The sequence below is a fragment of the Pinus tabuliformis genome, chromosome 6 (assembly GCF_031772625.1).
Source record: "Pinus tabuliformis cultivar Carrire ecotype Pingquan chromosome 6, CPIR1, whole genome shotgun sequence".
NCBI classification, from domain to species: Eukaryota; Viridiplantae; Streptophyta; class Pinopsida; order Pinales; family Pinaceae; genus Pinus; species Pinus tabuliformis.
Window position 1 is genome coordinate 1053035825 of NC_142292.1, and position 24586 is coordinate 1053060410.

The following is a 24586-nucleotide window of genomic DNA, read 5'->3' on the forward strand; positions in this document are numbered from 1 at the left end:
TAGCAGGTTTCCCTTCCAAAATTATGGCTTTGAACATGTAACAGTGTTACCTCCCTGGGTAGGAGTGGTTAATGAAGGACCCTATTAGGTGGTTTCAACCTCTAAGGGAATGACATGTCCAAGGTACACCCTTCAAATGGCAGGTGTCATGTGAAATAGTGATGAGACGGAGTGGGGAAAAAGGGAAGGCTCCAAGCCACATGCCATGGTACAAGGGTAGCTATGATAAGGGAAGCCCACAACCTGGGTATATAAATTCAAGGAGGGAGCATATGTGGATGCATGAGTTACCCCGGCCTTTGTTTTTCCACCCCTCTTATGCATTTTTCTTTTCACTTATTTTTCTTTTGTATTACTGCTTGTAGCACCCAAGATAAGTGCATGCTTTGTATGATGTGGCAGCATTTATTACCCCCTTAGGTGGGGTAGTTCATCGCCCAATAGGGGTTGGGACATGCAAGGATTCCTCTCCATAATGTGGTAGGGTACAATTGGCCCCAGGAATCGAGTGATGGCCATAGGTGAAGGGGTAAGTTCATGCTTGGCTTTTGCCCAAGTGGCTTTTGTGTGTGCCAACCATCTTTTGCATTTTATGATTTTCTTTACTTATTGGTTCTTGCTTGTGGCCATTTTGGCTTTTAATCTTTTTTTTATTGCATCAACCTCCCGAGGCATCATTTCCAGGCCTGACCCAAGGTGTGGACAAGGGAGAGGGGATGCTAACACCTTGTGGACACAATGGACAAATGTGGACCCAAATAGGAAAATGTGAAAAGGGCTTGTAATGACTGGAGGGGAGTGAAATATATCATATCGAAAAGCAGGACCACACAACCAAAATCATGGTTTCCCATCTAGTGCCCTTCCTAAAGCTAATAGCCAATAAAAGGGATCCCAAGGGACTAGGATTCAAGATTAAACCCCCAATTAAGGCAACGGAACAAAACCATAGTCAAATCCCTTCCTCCTTCCAAGTTACCCAGTAATCCACACCCAAGTGTGCCCAAGAAAAACAAGCATAAGCACCCAATTACATAATGAAAAATCATACCTTCAGGATTAGATGGCCCACCTTCAAACATATGATCAAGACAAATGAACGAGGAGACATGATGGTTGGCTCAGGTGGTGGAGATAAAATAACACAACAAAACTAACAAGTGGTTGTCAGGGGTTGTTCTTGTCGACTGAAGGAAGATACATCAGAAAGGAAAGCTCTCCAAAGGAGTACCCCTCTTTTAGTGGGCTACACAACCAACCTTTTAGCTCTTGCGGAATAAAATTTAATCACTATTGTTAACCCCTAAATTTGTCATTTACAAATTTTGTGGGTTAAAATCTAGTGTCATGTTCCCTTCTTCTGGTTTCCCTTATGGCGTGGTCAGGATGGACTTCCATGGTTGAAGGCAGCTAGGTCACAGGAGCAGGTTTCCTCTGTCAGCAGGCCCAATAGCTTCTGGAGGGGCATTATGGGGTTTTGAGGAGTTTCTTTGGGATCCGATGGCATTCGCTTGGCATATTCCATCATCCACACAAGTTGCCTTTCGTTCCGTTGCATTCTGACAACTTTCAAAAATTAGCATTATTATGGAGCCTAACTTAATTAATTATGCTCGAGGTGGCACTTCGGGAAGATAAATTGATGGAACACCTTAGTGTAATAGCTCGTTGGAACCAGAACGAGAAAATCTACAAGATGGGATGCTGAGAAGTGACTTCCGGTGGTTAGAGAGAGTATGGTGGCCAATTTACTATTTTCCCACATTAAAAGATATTTTAATTGAGGGAAATATGCTCAATGATTAAAATAATAATAAAATAGGAGCTTCCAGAGGGGTCCATCCAATCTATAAAATGGGGAAGGGGAGGCCATTAGAGGACATCTTGGATTGTTGCTATTTTCTATTGATGAGGTTCGGAGAACTTAGTTCCCAACTTCTAAGCCCCAGGACGAAAACCCAATACTCTTGAGGAGATTTCACTCAAAATTCTAATAGTGCTTCAATGGAGTTTGGACAGAGCAGTTTTTCCATAGTCAGTTTGAAACAGTCTTCTCATCGAGCCATCTACATCATTGCCAGAGTCATTCATTAGTTGGGTCAGAGATCTTTTTCTGGGTTTTGCTCCGCTTGCTTAGCAAGCTCAGGTTCCACTATTCCTTCATGTTGATGTACTCTTTTCAGTGGATTAATAAAATGGCTCAGTGATTTTATCGACATCTATTAGTGTATTATTTGCTAGTTGTGTGTCTATTTACGTTTAATTTGTTGTTCAAGTTTATTTCCGGTATCTACTATTCAAATTCCCATTTGAAACATTACATCCAACGCATTTCATTAGGATGGTGGTCTAAAGGCAAATGCAAATATACGTTGGGGGTTGGTTCCTAGGGAGACTAGTTGCAGTGATGATTTAGTGATGATTCAAACACGTTTTGCATTGATTGGAAACAACCGCTATTGTTAACAGGTTCCCTACTTTGTAGGAGATGGAGTTTCGGGGATGATACAATAGTATTTGTCACTTACCCGAAGACGTTATCAACTCGGGACTCCAACAAGGCTTTTCCAATTGACATGCATAACACTTCCTATTTTTAGCAAGTTGGGTCCAGAGACTTGCATGTCAAAAATAATGGCATATTTAGAATCCTTGCAAGATTCTGAGTCCAATGAACTACTTACGGGTGACATGTGAGCACTTTCTATTTTTAGCAGTGATTGCATGTCTTTTTTATCATGAATTTGGATTTCTTACCGAAAGACAAATCCAATGAGTACAATTTCATGAGATTCCAAGGACTTTCTATTTTTAGTAGTGGTTGCATGCTAAGTTTGATTACACATCCATGTTCCCCACTACATTTTGATCCAATGGTGGTGCTTTTAGTCAAATCTGAGATAGATATATTTTTAGCAATTGGTGCATGGTAGCAATGATTACATATTCAGAATTCCCATTGAATTTCAAGTCAAATGGTGGTGGTTTTATCAGAATCTAAGAACTTTCTATTTTTAGTAATCATTGCTGGAAGCATTGACAGCATATTTTGGTGCTCCATTAGATTTTGAGTCTAATGAGTATAATATTGTGGGCATGTGGAAATATTTATATTTTTCACAGTGCCTATTTCTAGGCATGCTATATATGGCAGGGCCGCCCTATCTATTCCATACATTCGATACCCTTTCCTATTTTTTAGGGGGATTATTGTTTTTGGTCTATCTATTTTTAGCAGCATGAGGTGGCAACAAATGGGATGATGAGTCATTAGTGAGTTGGCAAAGGATGAGTTGAGATGGAAATTAAGCAACTTTATTTTTCCCTATCCTATATTTTCTCTCTCCTTGTGCATTTTCCTTTCCTAATTCCTCCCCTATTTTCCTTCCTCTTCATTTGTTATTTTCTACCCTATTTTTCCTCCCATCCATCCTTCCATTCATCCCCCAAAATGTCTCCCATTTTCTCTCACTTTTTTCCCTATTCTTCCTCCTACTTTTCCTTCCATTTTTACCTCCATGAAAAGGAAACTAATTCTCTCACTTTTTTCCCTATTCTTCCTCCTACTTTTCCTCCCATTTTTCCCTCCATGAAAAGGAAACTAATTGGACCCCTAAATTTATCCTAAGTTGAAGAGTTCAAAAGGAGAAAAGGAAAATTAGGTCAAGTCAAAGTGACTAAATAAATCTCTGACTTATTTTTGTCTCATACCAACTTCCGTTCAACACAAGCAAGGGCCACTTAAATCAGTTTCTTCTCCAATTAAAGCTTGGTTAATTCAACAAAGTGCAATAATAGCCAATAATGGAGAATCCAACCTCTCCTCTTGGGCATGAATTGACAAGGGAAAAAACTAGATATGCGGATGGAAGGCCAACCTTCCAACTCAAACTTATCTTGAGCAAGATCAAGTAACCATACTTTGTTCTCTCCATTATTCTTTTCTCTCTCTTCTAGCTCTCACTACTTTGTGTATGGAGATCACTGTATTCAAGTTCTATGACAGTCATCTTGATGCAACCAACCTTTTGGCTCCCACCTATCATTCATCAATGTTGCATTGAGTACAAAAGCATCCCAACTATCACTTTCAGGCTTCTTGAAAGGACTCGAATAATGCAATAAAGTTAGTTTCAGATTCAATGTAGAGTATAAACTAAGATGTATTGCAATGAGGCATAATCTAGAATTTTAGGATTGGAGAAGCACGCTTAGAGATGAGTAATTTAATATGCTGTTACTATTTGGAATTAAGAGTTAGATGTCTTGAATAACATAGGAATGTTGGAATAAATCATGTCTGAGTAGCCAACAAGTACACGAAATATTGAATAAAGATATTGTTTCTTACATGAGTCATAGTTAAAAATCATTATATTTATGTGACGTATCAGATTATTTTGCCCCAGTTTCACATATATCTTCAGGCTATTGGTATTATGAAAGAAAAATGTCATTGTTGCATAGAATGCCCATCACCTTGAAAATAACCAAATCTCAAAACTTAAAATCAAGTGTATTTTAATTATAAATCCAAAGTTAATGCTCAAACGAAACCTTCATTTGGTTATCATTTAATATGGTGTTGGTATAAAATTTGACTTACAATGCTTTCACTTGAGAACATATTAAATATCACTAGAACATACTTTGTTACTCTCACATGTTTGTTGTGCCCATTATTTGGAGACAATGCCGTAATATGATTTTGGGTCTTTAAATGTCACTATGCGCATATGTAGATTGCCTTTTCTAGTTCATATGCAAGCTTCCTTTAACCAATATGCCAATGATCTTAATTAGTTCCAAGGAATGAAATATTGTTTTATGATAGGATATAATCCCAAGGCTAACTACTATCATAATAAATTCAAGCATCTATGATCTACATCTTCGTTTATGCTTTGAGAAAATCATAATTGCGTGATTTGGAACTTTAGTGGAAGGAAAGAAGAACATTTATTACATAAAACATACCATGAGCCAGCATGTCCAGGAACATCAATCTCCGCTAGAACATTGATGCCTCGCATTCGAGCATATCTAGGAAATATGTAAAGACAATTTAGCCTTAAAGAGTATTGTCACTTCAAAAAAAACATCAAAGTTGAATTTCAAGGATCTACCAGAAAATGGAACTTTTATCTCTTACTCTACAATCTCATGTGCATCTTTCATTGTGTAACGCTCTGAAGGGCTATAAGCACCATTCCATAGTTTTGGAAGAGATGGAATCTCTAAAGGAAATGATTGTGTGTCTACAACATGCCAATGTAGAACATTCTGGATACAAGACATCAAAATTGGAAATCATATATAAAATCAATAAAATTAAATTAAAGAAATGAAAGACAATAGTAATAAAGAAACTATTATAAAATATCTAGCATATTAACAAGGCAAATTTATTTCTCTTTTCTTTAAAATTGAACATAGATAAATGCATATGTGACTTGCAAGCATAGCTATAGATATGTTGTTGGGTACCATATCAATGGAAAGATCACGCTGTAAACCCAACAGGTTCGAGAGTGTAAAATGGAGGTGCACAAACTATATCAAAGTAAAATACTTCATTGGAATTCACAATGCCAGACAATCAAGAATCTGTTGATGGGGCCCTTGAAAGTCTAGATGTGTTTTTCTCATTGGCATGAGCGATTGTCAAAGATCATATATCAAACTTATGGTTGATCAGAATACAGAAAGCACCAATTTGGATGGTTTGACCATGGCAATAAATGAAGAATGGAGATATTGTGAGACATGTCAAGGTCCCGTTACCCCTCTTTCAATAGGAGTACATATGCATAGATTCACTTTTAGTAGCACCATTGTAAGACCAAGGAATGCAATTCTAAAGCTCTGTAAAATCCTTGCGGGATAATCTTTATGTGAGAGTGTGTCCTAGATGGAATCTCTAAAGGAAATAATTGTGTGTCTACAACATGCCAATGTAGAACATTCTGGATACAAGACATCAAAATTGGAAATCATATATAAAATCAATAAAATTAAATTAAAGAAATGAAAGACAATAGTAATAAAGAAGTTATTATAAAATATCTAGCATATTAATAAGGCAAATTTATTTCTCTTTTCTTTAAAATTGAACATAGATAAATGCATATGTGACTTGCAAGCATAGCTATAGATATGTTGTTGGGTATCATATCAATGGAAAGATCACGCTGTAGACCCAACAGGTTTGAGAGTGTAAAATGGAGGTGCACAAACCATATCAAAGTGAAATACTTCATTGGAATTCACAATGTCAGACAATCAAGAATCTGTTGATGGGGCCCTTGAAAGTCTAGATGTGTTTTTCTCATTGGCACGAGTGATTGTAACGGAGGTGCACAAACCATATCAAAGTGAAGTACTTCATTGGAATTCACAATGTCAGACAATCAAGAATCTGTTGATGGGGCCCTTGAAAGTCTAGATGTGTTTTTCTCATTGGCACGAGTGATTGTCAAAGATCATATATCAAACTTATGGTTGATCAGAATACAGAAAGCACCTATTTGGATGGTTTGACCATGGCAGTAAATGAAGAATGGAGATATTGTGAGACATGTCAAGGTCCCATTACCCCTCTTTCAATAGGAGTACATATGCATAGATTCACTTTTGGTAGCACCATTGTAAGACCAAGGAATGCAATTCTAAAGCTCTGTAAAAGTCTTGCGGGATAATCTTTATGTGAGAGTGTGTCCTAGATCCCCAGTGTGTGGACAGTCATAGCCAATCTTCTTAGCTTGATTTCAATGATGCTTGGTTTTATAGCATTGCTGACATCCATGTGATGGGCGGTAACTCCCTACCTTGTTAGGCATCCTTATGCCTTGGGATGGCATGCAGGCATCCTAGAGGTAGATGTATTAGGGCTCATGATTTACAGAACCACTCAATGTCTAGCCTCGCAAAGGTGATTGTCTTTGTACTTTTCCCTTTCATTATCCTTTTGATCATGACATACAAAATTAAGACTCATGATTTACGGGACCACTCAATGTCTAGCCTTGGAAAGATGATTGTTTATTGTACTTTTGGCTTTCATTATCCTTTTGATCATGGCACACCTATTTGTTACCCAATTTGGTGTCATATTGAGTCTCTACGTATTCCTTGGCCTTTTTGTTTTCATCATGTCACACTTCTTCATTATGGCATTCTCATATTTTCCAAAATTTTGTTGTTCCCGAGGCAGTTTGTGGATCCCAATGCACAGGCTTCCAAGGGATCATTAATCAAACTCCAAAGTACTCAAATGAAGCAACAAAATTTCTACCCCTCATATCCCTTGGGATTTTTTAGAAATGGTGATTGAAGAGGAATATATGCTCAATCAAAGGGCGTTGTACTACATTTGTGGCACATGTGAGTTTCCAAATGCATTTTGAAGGCCATTCCTTGGTCAGGTGGGGCAAGAAAGCAGACAATGGGCATATACAATTTTGTGCTACAAAATTCGGGTTCCAAATTTTTCATGCAATCAATGGCATTGGAGATCTACACAGGAGGTTGGCCACATATCTGAAGCTTGTGTTTAAGTTTCATAGTCTAACAGTTAGAAACCCTCCATGTACTTTTGATTTATTCCTTCCTACTTGTTCTAATTAATTAACAAGTTATTTACCATGTAAATACTGAAAATAAACACAAGTACATGCTCAACACATTACAGATCATCAACTGAAGGAAACAGAAACAAGCACACAAATGACACCGTTATTTTTCACCTAATGTCCCTGGAAAAACCCAATGCGGGAAAACTGGTGCAACTATTTGAGGGTTTGATTTATTAAGCAGTTTCAGAATACAATCTGGGTGCCAAATCCGGCTCACCCAACAGAGAAAAATCTCGGCAGTAGTACCTCTCCTTTGGAGACAGATGCTCCAGCTTAAACCCCGGATAAACACTTCGGCAGCTCGTCAGCTCCAATCTTCCCCACGAAAAACCCCAGCATCAACCTCTTCTGCGCTCTGCATCAACTTTCCCGGCTTCTGCCCTCTGCGTCAGCTTTCCCAACTGCTGCTCTGATCCTCCTAGCACTATCTCTGCCTCTTTGCTTCTGTATTCACTGCCCCTTAGCTGCAACTCCAGATCACTCTCTCATCTTTCTTAGCAAACCCAGCCCCAGAAAGTCGAAATCTTGATCTCTTGGTGTGTTCTCCAAGTGACCCTCAAGCCTTCTCTTATACTTTTCTCGTTGATAAATCAACAGCCGAGATTAAGAACCTAATCAACGGCTAAGATTAGATCTTGCTTGATCCATGACTTTTGGACCATTCTAACACAATTTTATATTAATTCACATTAATATTCTATTTTCCCTAAGTATAGACTTAGGGACTCCATTAAAAATATTAATTATTTTAATATCTCCCACACTGTTTAGAATCTGCACAAACGCTTTCTGGGTATTGGAGATCTCATGTGCCTTAGCCTCTCCACCAATTTTCGTGGCTAGAGCACATCCGATGCTACCCCATATCAACAACTTGGAGAGCCCTCCAACTCATTCAAGGGAACTTTTGGATAAAGGAAAATTAAAAAGTAGAGGAAGGACAAGTCATAAAGCAAAGAGAAAGGAAATTTGGCAAAGAAAAAGGAAACGACATCTATTTCAAAGGCAAAGGCGTATACTTCTAAAATTGGTTCAAATATTTTTTTCGACATTAAATTTAATTATTCACATGACATATCTAATATCATTTGGTGTAATAATTTGTTGTTTTCAATTTTTTGCTACATACTTACATAGAGAAATCAACAAGATAACCCTCATAATTATCCTCTCCACCTCTTCTTGACCCCATTTAAGGTACTCGTCTTACCTGGATTTGTTTGAGGTATTGAGTGGGAATCCTCCCTTGGAATTTCAAGAGAAAGTTGGGCCTAAAGAGTGAGGGGTTTGGGTTGAGGTGACAATGGGCCCTTACCCGATGTGTTCCCATCTTAGCACAATGCACAGACCTTTACAACCTCGCTAATTGCATCTCACGTCCCTTCCTAAAATAATTTACCTGAAGTTTATTTCCACAATTTTGGCATTTTTGGTGAGAATAGGACCCACAAATTTTTGGAGGAAGACTTAGGAAAAAGGGGGGGATGAAATTTTTTGCTAGTGGAGCGTGGGGGCCACACTCATGGGTAAAACACACTTGCCTAGGAGGGAATTCGAATCGCCAAGGAAGGGGGGTCGAAACACTTGTTGGAGGGACCCACATGGGAAAGGAAACTCACAAATTATAAATAGAAGAAGCTCAGCCACTTTAGGGGTCTTTTGTCAATCGAACTTTCTATTGTTGCTCCGGCTGCTTAACCGGGTCACATTGTTGTTCAGCACCAAGTTTTCCAAAGGGGAGAGCTCACCCTTCTTTCGGTGGACTACGAGTGCCACCCCAGGGAGGTCAAATTGTACCAAGTTGGAGGAGAGTTTGGAGGGATTCAGAGCTATACACTCAGCCTTTCTCTCAACTAGTGCATTTTCCAGGAGGACGCAGGGGCGATCACGCTTTGCTCATTTTAGCTATCTTCTGGGTGGTGTTTGCCAGGAGAAATTTGGCATAGAAGCTTCAGGGGAAGATCAGGGTAATTGATGAGTTTTGGGGCAGGAGGTTGTTGATTGAAGGCAATACGAATTTGTATATCCGGGGCCTACGCAGTGGCGATTTTCTAGGCACATGTGGGAGTTTGAGGCAAGTGTTTTGGAGTTGGGTTTTGCCGGGAGAAATAAGGAGACTTTTGGGGTAGTGAGACTTAGCGTTTTGGGAGTGATTGGAGGGATTTTGCAAGGAGTTTGCTGATAGGTTGTATTTTCCAGCCATTGGAGGAGGACGTGGTAATTGGGGCCGAATTTCAGGGGTCAGAACCAAACCAAACCCTTTCTGGGTTTCGGTGGGTTATTTGAGAGGATCTTGGGACAAATTTTACATAATTTTTTGAGCACCAGACGTGGGGTTTCCAGCAGTATCTTTCTAGCAAACAGTGCAGTTTTCTACAACAGCATAGGACATCATTAGAGCAACTCATTCTCTCATCTGCTTCCTATTTTATCACCTGGGTCTTGTCAAGCTTGCCATTGAGGCAAGCCCAGGTGCACTCCTTCCACCATTGTACTCTTGCTCCAATTATTTAATAAAATGGCTCAGTTGGATGACATTTCTGGAGTTTTTATGGGTGTTCATTGAAATTTTTGAATTTTGTGTTGCATGTACTGTTTTGCTTTGCATATCATTGTTTTTCCTAATTAGGAACATTGCAGTGGTATCAAAGCTTCGATCATGGCTCATCTGTGGGGGAACTTTCCTATGAACAAGGAGGATAGGCAGAACGTTACTTACCGAAGGCAAAGATACTGGAGCAAGGAAAGCGAGTTGGAGATTACACCTGATACTGAGGCACGTGGAAGTAGTAGTAGTAGCAAATGTGGGGGAGCCAAAGAGTAAGGAGAAAGTGGCATTTGATAGCCTCTTGAAGGCCCTAAATGATTTAGCCAAAGGACAGAAGGAGATGTTGGAGGAGATCAAACAACAGAATAAGGACAAGAGCATCCATCGTGAGTTCCTATCTAGAGAGACTTCAGGGACCTCGTAGCAGTACGACTGTAATGTCCCTGTTTTTATTTTCCTCCATAGTACAGCCAGGGTGGATTTTCAGGGCAAGTGATGGCCAGGTCAATGGAGCAGGTTTATGTCATCAGTGGTTCTGATGGAGTTTTGAGGAGATTTTATGGGATTTGATGACATTCGCTTGGCATATTCCATCATCTGCACAGTTTGCCTTTCATTCCATCGCCTTCCAACAACTTTCAAAAAATAGCATTATTATGGGACTTAATTAATTATGCTCGAGGTGGCATTCGGGGAGATTTATTGATGGAACACCTTAGTGTAATAGCTCGTTGGAACCAAAATGAGAAGATCTACAGGATGGAATGCTAAGAAGTGACTTCTAGTGGTCGGAGAGAGTATGGTGGGCGATTTACCATTTTCCTTAATTAAAAATGATTTTAATTAGTCATTTAATTAAGGAAAAATAATTAATTAGAGAAAATGGGCCAAAAGTGACTTAAGTAAAATAAAATAGAATTAAAGGTCACTTAAGATAAATTCAATGCTGGAGCTTCTAGAATAATAATAATATAATAAAATAAGATGCTTTTAGAGGCTTGGAGATCTATCCATCAGATCTATAAAAGAGGAGGAGGAGGTCATTTGGAGACATCTTGGATTTGTGTATTGTCTTTGTGGTGAGGTTTGGAGAACCTGGTTCTCTACTTCAGCAGTAGCCCTAGGACGGAAACCCTCGGGTGATTCAGTGAGAGTGGGTGAGCACCCATCTCTTCCCTTGGTGGATCCATTCAGGGTTCACAAGTTGCAGTTTATTGATTTTCAATTTGTTTTGGAGGCCGATTTGTGGCATTATTGTAGATCTATTTGAGGCCAGTCTTTCATCTCAGTTATATGGGTTGTATGTGTATGTAAAACCCTAGCTTATTTAATATAATAAAGCTGAGAATTTTCTTGTTCAATGTGTTATGGATCGCAGTGCTCTATTTGTCTTTAATTTTACATAACAATCTTCTGTTAAATGCATGATAAATTTTATGTGAAAGAGCTTGTTCCAAATTTATTTCATTTGGGATATTACAGTGGTCTCAGAGCTTCAAACTTGGCTACGTCTGCGGGTTCGGGTTTTCAATTTTAAGTATTCGAGGGTTTATTTTGGAGGTGCCAAAGTCATCCTTTGATGCAGAATTTTATTTTTGTGCCAAGATTGTTGTTGTCGGTGATTTTCTGTATCAAAGAGAATATATTTTGTTAGAAGATATTTGATGCACGCGACATTTCCATAGGGGTTGTCTCTAGTTCTGTTGAGTACGGGACCAATCAAAGTTGTTCACGTCAGCTTTGTTTTGTCAGTTGGGTGGATGCGTTGACCCATTACCATAGTAAGACTGAGCCGACTCTAGCTCGATAGGGCCAAAACGTGGTTTTTGGTCTGCGCATGGTGTATTCAGCCATGGTGAGTTGGGATCGATGTTGGAGGAACGTTGAACTGTTGAAGACATGTATCATGGTTACGCAAGAAGAAATTACAGTGAGCATGTCGGATCAGCATAATTAACGTGTCGTTGGAACTGAAGGCAATGCATTGAATCTGCATGAGTGCTAGTGCGGTTGGATTTTGTATTTGGCCCAGAGCACGTGACTATGCACAAGAGAGTGTGTTCGAGCCGTCACTCAAGGAGTAGAATGTCATGTCCCTTCTCAAATACATTTGTAACAAGGTGCTGCTACACAATTTTGCACAATTTTGGCTAAGCAAGAGAACCCCTCATTTTCGACTTAGGGACTTAGGAGGCAATTCGACTTTATTTGGTTGTTAGTGGAATGTGGGGGCCACCCACATGAGAGTTCAAATTGGCCCATTCGAATAGGTTGGAGGGAAATTCGAATAGGTGGATGGAGGGGCCCACATGAGGCTAGGGAGGCCCAAGGAGTTATAAGGAGGGAGCAACTCTCATTTTGGGGTTCATTCTTACATCTTGCAAAGAAAACTTTGTTGTTTAGCTGAGTCAACTGGCTATTTAGCCACGAATCTCTCAAGCGGGAGATTCAACCTCTACTTCAGGGGACCAACCGTGCCCGCCCTAGAGAGGCAGTTCCACAAGCTTTTCAGGAGTTCCGAGGTTGTCAAACAACACCATCATTAAGCGCAGAGGAGGGAGTGCGTACTTTTGGGTAGCTAGAGAATACGCAGAGGGAGATAGGAGCCATCAGAGATCAGGTGTTTGTCAAGAGAGTTAGAGGGTTGAGAGAGCAGCAACAGGCCAGCATTCTTGCTGAGTTTTACAGCCAGGAGAACCAGTATTCCTGCAATTCGAATTGTTGGGCTAGGGGACAACACAAAGGCCATTCCAACAGTTTTCGTGGAGCTTGGGAGCAGGTGCCATAGACCGGAAGCCCATCTGAGAAGTCAGGGATTTGATAGCAGGGGTCAGCCCAACACTTTGGGACCATTTCTGGGAGGATTTACAGGCAATTTCCAGCAGGCCGAGTTTTGCAGTTGCAGTTGAAGTTGGGCTCCAAGGGGGTCGAATTTCAGAAGTCTAAACTAGCCAAATCCTTCGTGGGTTTTTCTGGGTTTAGGTCAAGGAGTCCGAGGTTAAAAGCACATAATTTTCTCGGTAGTAGAAGTGCACCTTCCAGCCATTTAAACTTCAGCAAAAAGGCAGTTTTCTAGGGCAGCGCAGTGCAGATTGGTGCAGCAGTTGGAAAGCCTTCAGTTCAGCCATTTTCTCACCTGGGTTTGGTCATGCTTGTCCATTGAGACAAGCCCAGGTGCACCATCTTGTTATCCATTGTATTTAGCCTTCAGAAAAGTAATAAAATGGCTCAATAGTTCCATATTTGCAGCTTTTTTATGGATGTTTAATGTGTATTTCGTTTTTATAATTTGCTGCATAGATTATTTGCTTTATAGCACTTGTATTCCTATTTAGGATCATTACAGTGGTATCAAGGCCTAGTTCTTGGCTCTGCTGTGGGGATCGTCTCCTATGAGAGAAGGCGACCAGCAGAACATCACCTACCGAAGGCAGAGGTACCGAAGCAGAGAAAGAGAGCTGGAGATTACTCCAGACATGGAGGACAGAGGGAAAGCAGTGGTAGAGGAGGAGGACATGGTGGAACCCAAGAGCAGGGAAGAGATGGCTTTCAACAACCTCTTGAGGGCCCTGAATGACTTAGCCAAGGGTCAGAAAGATGTGTTGGAAGAGATCAAGTCACAGAACAGGGAGATGACCACTCCTAGAGGGTTTCTATTTGGGGAAACTTCTTGGGCCTCTCAACCATTCGATCATCCCTCACCAGCAGCACAACACCCGTCAGCCAGTGGGCCAACTCGTGTTACACTGCCTTCTTTCGTGCCAATGGCGCAAATCGAACCTGCAAGGGGGGAAGACCCCCCTCAAATGGTAAACTATTTCAGAGAGTGGCAGTCTATGGATGAAGACTTTAAGGAAGCCCTCTCTTTCAGAGATTGATGCAAGCTCAAGCAGAGTGAGAAAAACAACGGTTATGGAGGACATGGGACCCAGAACTACGAGTTGCATAGGACCATAGGGAGGATGTATTTCCCTACTTTTGATAACACTGCCAAGTGCATAGCTAGGGCTTGGGTTGACAAGATGGACACCTATTTCCAACTCAACTGGATAAAGCAAGAAGCCATCAAGATGGTCGCACTGCACATGGAGGGGGAAGCCCATGATTGGTGGTTTCATGGCTTGACAACCCTAGGGCATGCCCACGTGGCTTCTTATGAGGACTTCACCAGGACGGCTGTGTAGCGATTTGACCGAAGAGATCCAAAGGCCCATTTCAGAGCGCTGACCCAATTGCGTCAAACAGGCAACCCTAAGCAGTACATCTCAGAGTTTCTGCGAGTATCAGTGATGGTTCCGGATCTATCTGAGGCTAGGAGGGTGTATACCTTTATTGAGGGCTTGCTTGAGCCCCTGCATGGACTTGTGAAGTCACGCAGACCCTCCACGTTGTAGGAGGCAGTCTTGTGCACCAAAGATCTATAGGGGCCCATCCCCAAGACTAGAGCACCTTTTCCTACACGGACCCCTCTTCCACAAAAGGAGCATGAGACTAGACCTCCACCTCAGAGGACCACACAGGGGAGGGGGTTGTTAGATGATGAGACATGTAAGGACCTCAAGAGGAGGACGTTGTGCTTCACATGTAGGGAGCCCTGGGCACTAGGCCATCGATTCACTATCGATAGAGCACACTATATTGAGGTTTTTCTGACAGTGACCAGGAGGACGAGGTGGAGCAGGATTGTGGTGTGGCAGATGGTGAGAGTCTGGCAAATAGAGGGCCACCACCACCACCTCCACAGGGCGGGGCATCCCTTGCCCTAGCCAAGGGAGTCCTTGCTTCCTTATGCGGGATTCCCAATTTTTTTACACTAAGGATTAGAGGCACTATAGAGGGAAAGATGGTGTCAGTTCTAGTTGACAGTGGGGCTACCCACAATTTCATAGATGCCCAGTTGGTTCAGAGGAGGGGCCTCATCACAGCTGAGTTCGAGGGCTTTTTAGTCCTATTACCAGGTGACCATACCATACAATGCACTAGATATGTGCCTTCGTTGACGGTAGTTATGGGGAACTACTCGATGACCGACCATTTCGTTGTGGTCCACGTGCCAGACACCAACATGGTGATGGGTGTCGAGTGGTTGTATTCCCTTGGGCAAGTCACGACAGATTGCAGGAAGCTAGAGATGGAGTTCATTGGGCTGGATGGCAAACAGGTAGTTTTGAGAGGCATGTAGTCTTATCCACCTCCAGTTTTCGCCTATAGGATGGAGGCAGACCTACGACATGGGGACATTGCATGGGCAATTGAGCTGAGGATCTCAAAGGCTGGTGGACCGGCTCAACCACCACCACCAGACATACAAGCTTTGTTGGACGAGTACGCAGTGGTGTTTGGGGACATTCCACCAAGGCAGCCACCAAACAGGGGATTTGAGCACACTATTGAGTTGGAGTCGGGTGTGCAGGCAGTGATCACCACCCCTTATAGGCATCCCAAGGCCTATAAGGATGAGATAGAGAAGGCCATCCAGGAGCTGCTAGCATTGGGCCATATCAGGCCAAGTTCCAGTCCCTTCGCTTCTTCAATGGTACTAGTGAAGAAGAAGGATGGAACCCTTCGGATGTGCATTGACTACCGGGCCCTCAACCGGAAGACATTGAAGAACCAATGCTCCATTCCCCGCATAGATGAGTTGATGGACGAGCTTAGAGGAGCCAAGTACTTCTCTAAGATCAATTTGCATTCAGGGTACCACCAGATCGGGGTGAGGGATCAGGATATCCCTAAGACAGCTTTTCGGTGCCACTATGGGCACTTCGAGTTCCTGGTCATGACATTTGGGCTGACCAACACTCCAGCCACCTTCCAGTCATGCATGAACCATGTCTCCCGGGGAAAGTTGAGGAGGTTTGTGCTAGTTTTCTTTGATCACATCCTGATTTACAGTCGAACATGGGAGGAGCACCTCCAACACTTGGAGGAGGTACTGCGCATTCTGGAGGATCAACAGTTTTATGCCAAGCTCTCCAAGTGTGAGTTTGGTTTGACAGAGATGCTCTACCTAAGGCATATCATTGGTGCTGATGGGGTGAAGGTCCATGAGGAGAAGCTTCGGGCCATCCGGAATTGGCCAGTAGCCCAAGATGTGACTACATTGAGGGGCTTCTTAGGCATTTTCAGCTACTACAGGAAGTTTGTCAAGGGGTTCTCACAGCTGGTAGCACCCTTGACCGACTTGACCAAGAGAGGGGCTTTCGCATGGACTGATGGAGCACAGGTTTCTTTCTACCACCTCAAGGAGGTGATGAACAGTTGCCTAGTCTTGGCACTTCTGAATTTTTCCCAACCATTCACCGTGGAGTGTGATGCATCCGGGGTAGGATTTGGAGCAGTATTGTCACAGGAGGAGCATCCCATTGCTTTCAAGAGTTAGAAGCTCCTACCACACTAGCTGTCATATTCCATATATGACAAAGAGATGTTGACCATCATGCATGCATTGGCCAAATTCCGTCAGTACTTGGTGGGCAATAGGTTTTGAGTGAAGACTGATCACAACAGTCTTTGTCACTTCATGGGGCAACAGGGCCTCAATGACAGGTAGCAAAGATGGGTCAGCAAGGTGCAGGCCTATGACTTCAATATAGAGTATGTGCGAGGAAAACAAAATGTGGTAGTCAATGCTCTATCTCGAAGGCCAACTGGGTTATCCCTCATGAGCGTCTACCATGATTGGAAGCCTCAGCTGTTGGTGGAGTACTCCAAGGACAGGAGGGCATGCGAGGTATTGGAGGGTACCCATGCAGATGACCGTTACCGAGTGATGGATGAGATCATCTATTACAAGGGGTGCATTTTCTTAGTACCCAACTCGCAGTTGAGGGAGGGGGTGTTGCAGGCAACACATGATTCACCATTATTAGTCACCCAAGGGTTCTGAAAAACTTATATGGCAATCAGGGAGAGATTCACGTGGAAGGGCCTCAAGGGGGACATGTTGCAGCACGTACGAGAGTGTGAGGCATGTCAGAGGAACAAGGGGGAACTGATCCACCCCGCCAGATTTCTACAGCAGCTTCCCATCACTGAGGGGAAATGGGAAAGTATTTCGATGTATTTCATCACAAGGCTCCCCACAGTGCAGCGGAAGGACTGCATCTACGTAGTGGTCAATAGGTTGACCCAATTTCCCCACTTTTTCGCCATCCCCACCAGATACACGGCTGCACAAGTTGCAGAACTGTTCTTCCAGGAGATTTTCAAGTTGCACAAGCTCCCCAAGAACATAGTGAGCGACAAGGACAGCAAGTTCATGGGAGGCTTTTGGTAGGATCTCTTCAGATTAGTAGGGATTGAGCTCACTCCTAGCACTAGCTACCATCCTTAGACAAATGGCCAGACTGAGAGGGTTAATCAATGGTTGGAGGGGTACCTGAGGAACTACGTGACCGGTCAGTAGAGGGCTTGGATTCGGAGGTTGCATCTGGGCAAGTACTGCTACAACACCACGCACCACATGTCCATTGGTATGACTCCTTTCCATGCTCTATATGGATATGATGCATTATCTTTTATTGACATTATCTTTGGAGACAGTCGGGCCCTAAAGGCCAAAGACTGGGTCCAAAAGGGCCAAGATATCCTCAAGGCTCTCAAGGATAATTTGGTGACAGCCCAAAATCAGCAGAAAGAATGCGCAGACCGGCACAGGACAGAGAGGCATTTCGAAGAGGGGGACTTAGTATACCTTCAGTTGTAGCCTTACATGCAATCCACACTGAAGCAAAAGGGGGTCGATAAGCTACAACCATGCTTCTATGGGCCCTACCGGGTCATTAGACGATTTGGACAGGTGGCCTATGAGTTAAAGTTGCCTCATGGGAGCAAGATCCACAATGTTTTTCATGTCTCATGCCTTAAAAAGGTGTTGGGACAACAGGTGAAAGCAGCAGCTAATCTACCCCCACTGGATGATGAGGACCACTTTGTTTTGAAAATGGAGGCCATTTTGGAGAGAAGGGAAAGGAAACTGAGGAACAAGAACATCAGGAAGTTCTTGGTGCGTTGGAAGAACTTGTTGGATGAGGATGCCACCTGGGAGGGTGAGCACATATTGGGCACCCAGCTTTGAGGTTGCTTGAGGCCAAGTAACATTTGGGAGGGGAGGACTGTCATGTCCCTTCTCAAATACATTTGTAACAGGGAATTGCTGCACAATTTTCACAATTTTGGCTAAGGAAGAGAACCACTCATTTTCGACTTAGGGACATAGGAGACAATTTAACTTTATTTGGTTGCTAGTGGAATGTGGGGGCCACCCACATGAGAGTTCAAATTGGCCCATTCGAATAGGTTGGAGGGAAAGTCAAATAGGTGGATAGAGGGGCCCACATGAGGCTAGGGAGGCCCAAGGAGTTATAAGGAGAGAGCAGCTCTCATTTTGGGGTTCATTCTTACATCTTGCAAACAAAACTACTTGATTGTTCGCTCTACTGTTTAGTTGAGTCAACTGGCTGTTTAGCCACGAATCTCTCAAGCAGGAGATTCAACATCTACTTTAGGGTACCATCCGTGCCTGCCCTAGAGAGGCAGGTCCACAAGATTTTTAGGAGTTCCGGGGTTGTGAGACAACACCATCATTCAGTGCAGAGCAGGGAGTGTGTATTTCTAGGCAGCTAGAGAATACGCAGTGGGAGCTAAGAGCCATGAGAGATTAGTTGTTTGTCGGGAGAGTTAGAGGGCTGAGAGAGCAACAACAAACCAGCATTCTTGCTGAGTTTTATAGCCAGCAGAGCCAGCATTTGAGTAGTTCGAATTGTTGGGCTAGGGGACAGTGCAGAGGCCATTCCAACAGTTCTCATGGAGCTTGGGAGCTGGTGCCATAGACTGTAAGCTCATCTAGGAATAGCAGGGGTCAGCCCAACACTTTGGGACCATTTTTGGGAGGATTTACAAGCAATTTCCAGCAGGCCGAATTTTGCAGTTGCAGCTAAAGTTGGGCTCCAAGGGGTTCGAATTTTAGAAGTCTAAACCAACCAAAATCCTTCATGTGTTTTTCTAGGTTTAGGCCAAGGAGTCCGGGGACGAAAGCACATAATTTTATGGGCAGTAGAAGTGCACCTTCCAGCCTTTCGAATTTCAGCAGAAAGGCAGTTTTCTAGGGCAGCACAATGCAAATTGGTGCAGCAGTTGGACATCTTTCAGTTCAGCCATTTTCTCACCTGGGTTTGGTCATGCTTGTCCATTGGGACAAGCCCAGGTGCAACATCATGTTATCCATTGTATTTAGCCTTCAGAAAAGTAATAAAATGGCTCAGCAGTTCCATATTTTCAGCTTTTATGTCAATGTTTGATGTGTATTTCGTTTTATAATTTGCTACACAGATTATTTGCTTTATATCACTTGTATTCCTATTTATGATCATTACAGAACAATGAAGTGGACGTGCATGCATGGGATTGTGAGGCTTCGCGTGGAAGTCTATCCGGATTGCACGAAGAAAAGCAGTGGGGACTCCTTGTGACAGGGGTCGAGAGTTGAGTCCTTCATCGGCCTAGGGAAGCATATCATTTCATAGTTGTTGAGTCGAGTTAGCGATGGACTTGGAAACGAATTGCATTGCTACACCTTGTTGTGGGCGTTAAGGACCAATTGGATTCATATGCGAGCTGACTCAATCGCTTGTTGCGTGGGTTCCAATTGAGTGGCCACTTGTTTCGTGGCTGCAAAATGCTCAATGGGAGCCGACTAAAGTATGAAACCCGTGAAAGCCGCAAGCCGCTGTCAGGATGGAGCTCGACTAATTCCGGCTAATTCCCAAAGGCGTCGATTATGGTGTGGGCAAGTTTTAATCATCAATCAAAAACCATCCATATTATTATAGACGGACCGATTATTGCAGAGAGACGCTATCTCTGAAGGAGACCGGCGGACAGCCCAGGGTCGCGTTCACTGAGTTCTTGTTCGTGGGCGGTGAAGTGCGTGATTCAACCAAATGAGAGTGTGGTAGTGTTGGGCATACGAAATTTTGAACGGAGCATTGAATGCAGAGATCAATTGAGACAAATGATTGAGCCGTCATTTTAGTGGGAAGATCGTGGTAGAAATACTGAATGTTCTGCACTATTGTGCGAATTTTACAGAGGACCTATAGCTATGTGTGGTCCGAGCCTTATCACCAGAGGAAATAATTGCGTACGTGGGTCTCACTATTCTTGGATTGTGGTCGCAAGGAGAATGTGAAAGGCTATGATCAGGCTCAGAAAAGTCAACAAAGCGCCACCTGTAGCTCAGGAGGTCTGCGCAGAAGTTAAACAGGAATTCGAGCAAGGAGAAGTTGACAAGTTTTTGTGATTAGAACGGGTCCACTTCAAAAAGCGGTTGTACAGGAAGGAAGCGTCTGGACTGTCGATGACAAGTTGACGACTGAGGATGTTGACAGTGCTTTAGAGAGAGTATCATCCTCAATTTTGAAATGGCCCATGTATGCTAAAAACGCTGACATAAACTTCATTGCGTTGAAGACAAAGAGAGTTAATCTTGATCAAACAGAGTCTAGAATTAACTTCTGGATTGTTTGCTGGGAGTTGACGTTTTCCACCAAGAAAATTATAGAGAATAGATTCGCTCGTGGGAGCAGTTACCAAGTTCATTCATTCTTATTTTCTCTCTATACACTCAGATTTCAAGAAAGAAAGGGTCATCTGTGTTAAAACTATAATTATTTCTATATTATCAGTGGTTTACTCATTTCTGGGTTTGATGCAAGTAGCATAAATTTATGGTAGAGTCTGTTCAACACACCTACAACAGTTTACTGTTAAAATCCTTCACTAAGAAAACTCCACAAACTATATGAAAACATAGTGGCTTACAATGAGCTTTTGAATGCCAAATCCTCCAACCATCAAAGAACGAGTTTTATGATGTGAATCATATGTACACTAGCATGATATCTTGTTGGGCTTTGTATGTAGACTAAGTAATGGTTGAGTAGAGTATGGTACAACCTTACATTCTTCTATGTATTTGTGAATACTAGTTGTTAGCTACTGTGAATAACATTGTTGAGTGTTGGGTTGTATTGGGAAGTTTGTTAGTCAGAGTCGTGCATAAAACAACTTGATGTACTTGCCATTCTTCTTCAGCTAAAGACATAGATAAAACATTCATAAACTCTCTCAAGAAACCAGTAGCAGCAAACAACAAACCCTTCTCAAAAGGGGGTCTATGCCATTCTTCAAAGAGAACAGCCAAAGGATGTGCAGAAGGGGCAAGAGATAGGACACAAAATATTTGCACTTGGGGTAGTTTTGAAATACATGAAAGTCACATGGAAAGTCCTTTTCAAACTGGATGAACTAAATGCACTCCTTTCCGAAGTGAACCAGTTAGAAGGGAGGAAACTCATTTGGGCTCTAAGAGTAGTTATGCTTTCTCTCATACAACACAAGTTCTTGGAGGAACCTTGTGAAGGGGTTAGACTTCCAGTTGTATCTTGTCTCAGTAACATTATGAGACTAACTACCCCTATAGCTCCTTACAATGATGATGTTATGAGGAGAGTTTTGAAGCTGATAGTGGATACTTTTCAGGACTTAGACAACAGTGCAGGTCTTATATTTGGGAAGAAGCTTGAGATTTTAGAAGTTATGGCTATGACTAGGACTTATGAAATCACGTTTGATCTAGAGTGTGATGGGTTGATCTTACAGATGTTCCAATGCTTCTTCAGAATTAGGAAACATCATATTGACACAGTCATAGGACACATGCAGTCCATCTTGTCATCATATATGAGAGGTCGTGATGTCATTTGTCGGGAGTTGCAGTCTCGATTGTTGTCCATTTGGAGGAGAGAACAGTTGGTCTCGACTACTGCTTATGAACTAGCCGAGAGGTTGGTTCAGTAGAACATTGGGTCATTCAGGAGAGAGTTGACCACGGAGGCGCTGCTCAGGTTTGGGGATCATGCAGCAAGAATGAGATGACGAGGAAGGGACTTTGCTTTGTCTACAAGGGACCGTGGGGATCTGATCACTCATGTTTGGGTGACGCTGATGAGGCGACAGAGGTAGACCAAGAGGAGATTCCTTCTGACTTTCAAGGTGAGGATTCTTCTCTGGACAAGTCCATGGGTTCATACGATGATACCTCTGAGGAGCACAAACAATCATGTGGAGTTGATGGCAGTAGCCCAAATGTGCATCCATGTGTGGTAAAGGAGTATGGCGAGCAGTTGATTGTTCCCATGAGGGAAGTAGCTCCAAGAGCAGATGAGCGACTGATGATTCAGCGTAGAGAGCACAAAGAGGAGCATGAGACAAATGACACACACAATGTGCGGGATGGGTCAGTGTTGGAAAGTCAGCGAGTTGCTCATGTTGAGCCCATGATGGAGGATGAGCAGACACCCTTGGGGCCAACCATTGGAGTGGAGCAGATATATGTGCAAGCAGTCTCCTGGGAGGCAATATTTGCAGACACTTGTCCTCAGGGGGTGTTGGAGATTGACAGGTTAGTTTTGCAGGAGGCTAGTAGACGACAGGAGCTATTGGAGATGGTGGTGCATCCATATTTGGGCTGACCCATTGATGAGGTGCGGGTAGATGCACAGGCAACCGGCAAAGATGCAGGACTTTCAGGGAACAACCCTCTCCCGAAGTACATAGATAGGGCTTGTAGCACATCTTGCCCACTTTTGCCTATTATAGTGAGAGGGGCAGGTTTCCTTAGACAGATCTGGTTGATTGACTGGATAGAGCATCATCCGTTGAGCAAGGACCCATATCAGCCCAGTAGACTTGTTCCTTGCATAGGTGTCCATGCATTGGATTGGTGAGAGATCATCAGCTGGTACCCTATTGATGGAGTATCATTTCTAGTCAGGAGCAGTGTACTGCAGGATCCCTTAGAGGTGAGAAATATTACATGCTTCAGTTCGCAGTAGGATGTAGATTGGCCACTCATCAGTGTTTCAACACATCATCAATATGATGAGATTGACCTTGGTTTATGTCGAGGATTGGATTGGAGAGAGGTGATGAGTTGGTACGCAGTGGATGGAACAACATTCACAGTTGGAGTTATAACACAGCAGGAGATTTGGAGCCTTCATACTCGTTGGCATTGGGATCTAGGAGGATTTGTTGATGACAGGTCCAGTCAGAGATTGGTCTGGGATCCAGGCATTGAGGGGTCCGTTCATGGTGGGTTGACACACGAGCAGAGCATCACCTAGTGGTTCGTATGGGATCCGGGCATTGGGTCTCAGTTGCGTTGGGCCACCGATTAGTCCACAGATTTGGATTGCTTGAAGGCAAGCAATCTTGGGGTGGAAGGACTGTAATGTCCCCGTTTTTATTTTCCTCCATAATACAGCGAGGGTGGATTTCCAAGGCAGGTGATGGCCAGGTCAGTGGAGCAGGTTTATGTCATCAGTGGTTCCGATGGAGTTTTGAGGAGATTTTATGGGATTTGATGGCATTCACTTGGCATATTCCATCATCTGCACAGTTTGCCTTTTGTTTCGTCGCCTTCTGACAACTTTCAAAAATTAGCATTATTATGGGACTTAATTAATAATGCTTGAGGTGCCATTCCGAGGAGATTAATTGATGGAACACCTCAGTGTAATAGCTCGTTGGAACCGGAACGAGAAGATCTACAGGATGGGATGCTGAGAAGTGACTTCCAGTGGTTGGAGAGAGTATGGTGGGCGATTTACCATTTTCCTTGACGAAAAAAGACTTTAATTAGTCATTTAATTAAGGAAAAATAATTAATTAGAGGAAATGGGCCAAAAGTGACTTAAGTAAAACAAAATAGAATTAAAGGTCACTTAAGATAAAGTCAATGGAGGAGCTTCTAGAATAATAATAAAATAAGATTCTTCTAGAGGCTTGGAGATCTATCTATCAGCTCTATAAAAGAGGAGGAGGAGCTCATTTGGAGACATCTTGGATTTGTGTATTGTCTTTGTGGTGAGGTTTGGAGAACCCGGTTCTCTACTTCAGCAGTAGCCCCAGGATGGAAACCCTCGATTGATTCAGTGAGAGTGGGCGAGCACCCATCTCTTCCCTTGATGGATCCATTCAGGGTTCACAGGTCGCAGTTTATTAATTTTCAGTTTGTTTTGGACGCTGATTTGCAGCATTATTGTAGATCTATTTGAGCCCAACTTTTCATCTCAACTATATGGGTTGTATGTGCATGTAAAACCCCAGCTTATCTAATATAATAAAGTTGAGAATTTTCTTGTTCAGTGTGTTATGGATTGCAGTGCTCTATTTGTCTTTAATTTTACATGGAAATCTCTATTAAATGCATGGTAAATTTTATGTGAAAGAGCTTGTTCCAAATTTATTTCATTTGGGACATTACAACGACCACCCATCGCCAACCACTCACCCACCAGCTTTCAGTGGGCCAACCAGGACCACGCTGCCTACTTTT

At 42.7% G+C, this 24586-nt stretch overlaps 1 protein-coding gene across 1 annotated transcript in view; it reads right to left on the reverse strand.

Annotated features, from left to right (window-relative positions):
- The window catches only part of HEXO3 (beta-hexosaminidase 3), a 315121-nt gene that overhangs the window by 160224 nt on the left and 130311 nt on the right, over positions 1-24586 (reverse strand). Inside the window, exons 6-7 of the mRNA XM_089424925.1 lie at positions 5153-5283; positions 4978-5043 (exon numbers count right to left, since the gene is read on the reverse strand). Of these exons, the coding sequence (XP_089281051.1) occupies positions 4978-5043; positions 5153-5283 (197 nt within the window). The remainder of the gene's footprint in view (positions 1-4977; positions 5044-5152; positions 5284-24586) is intronic.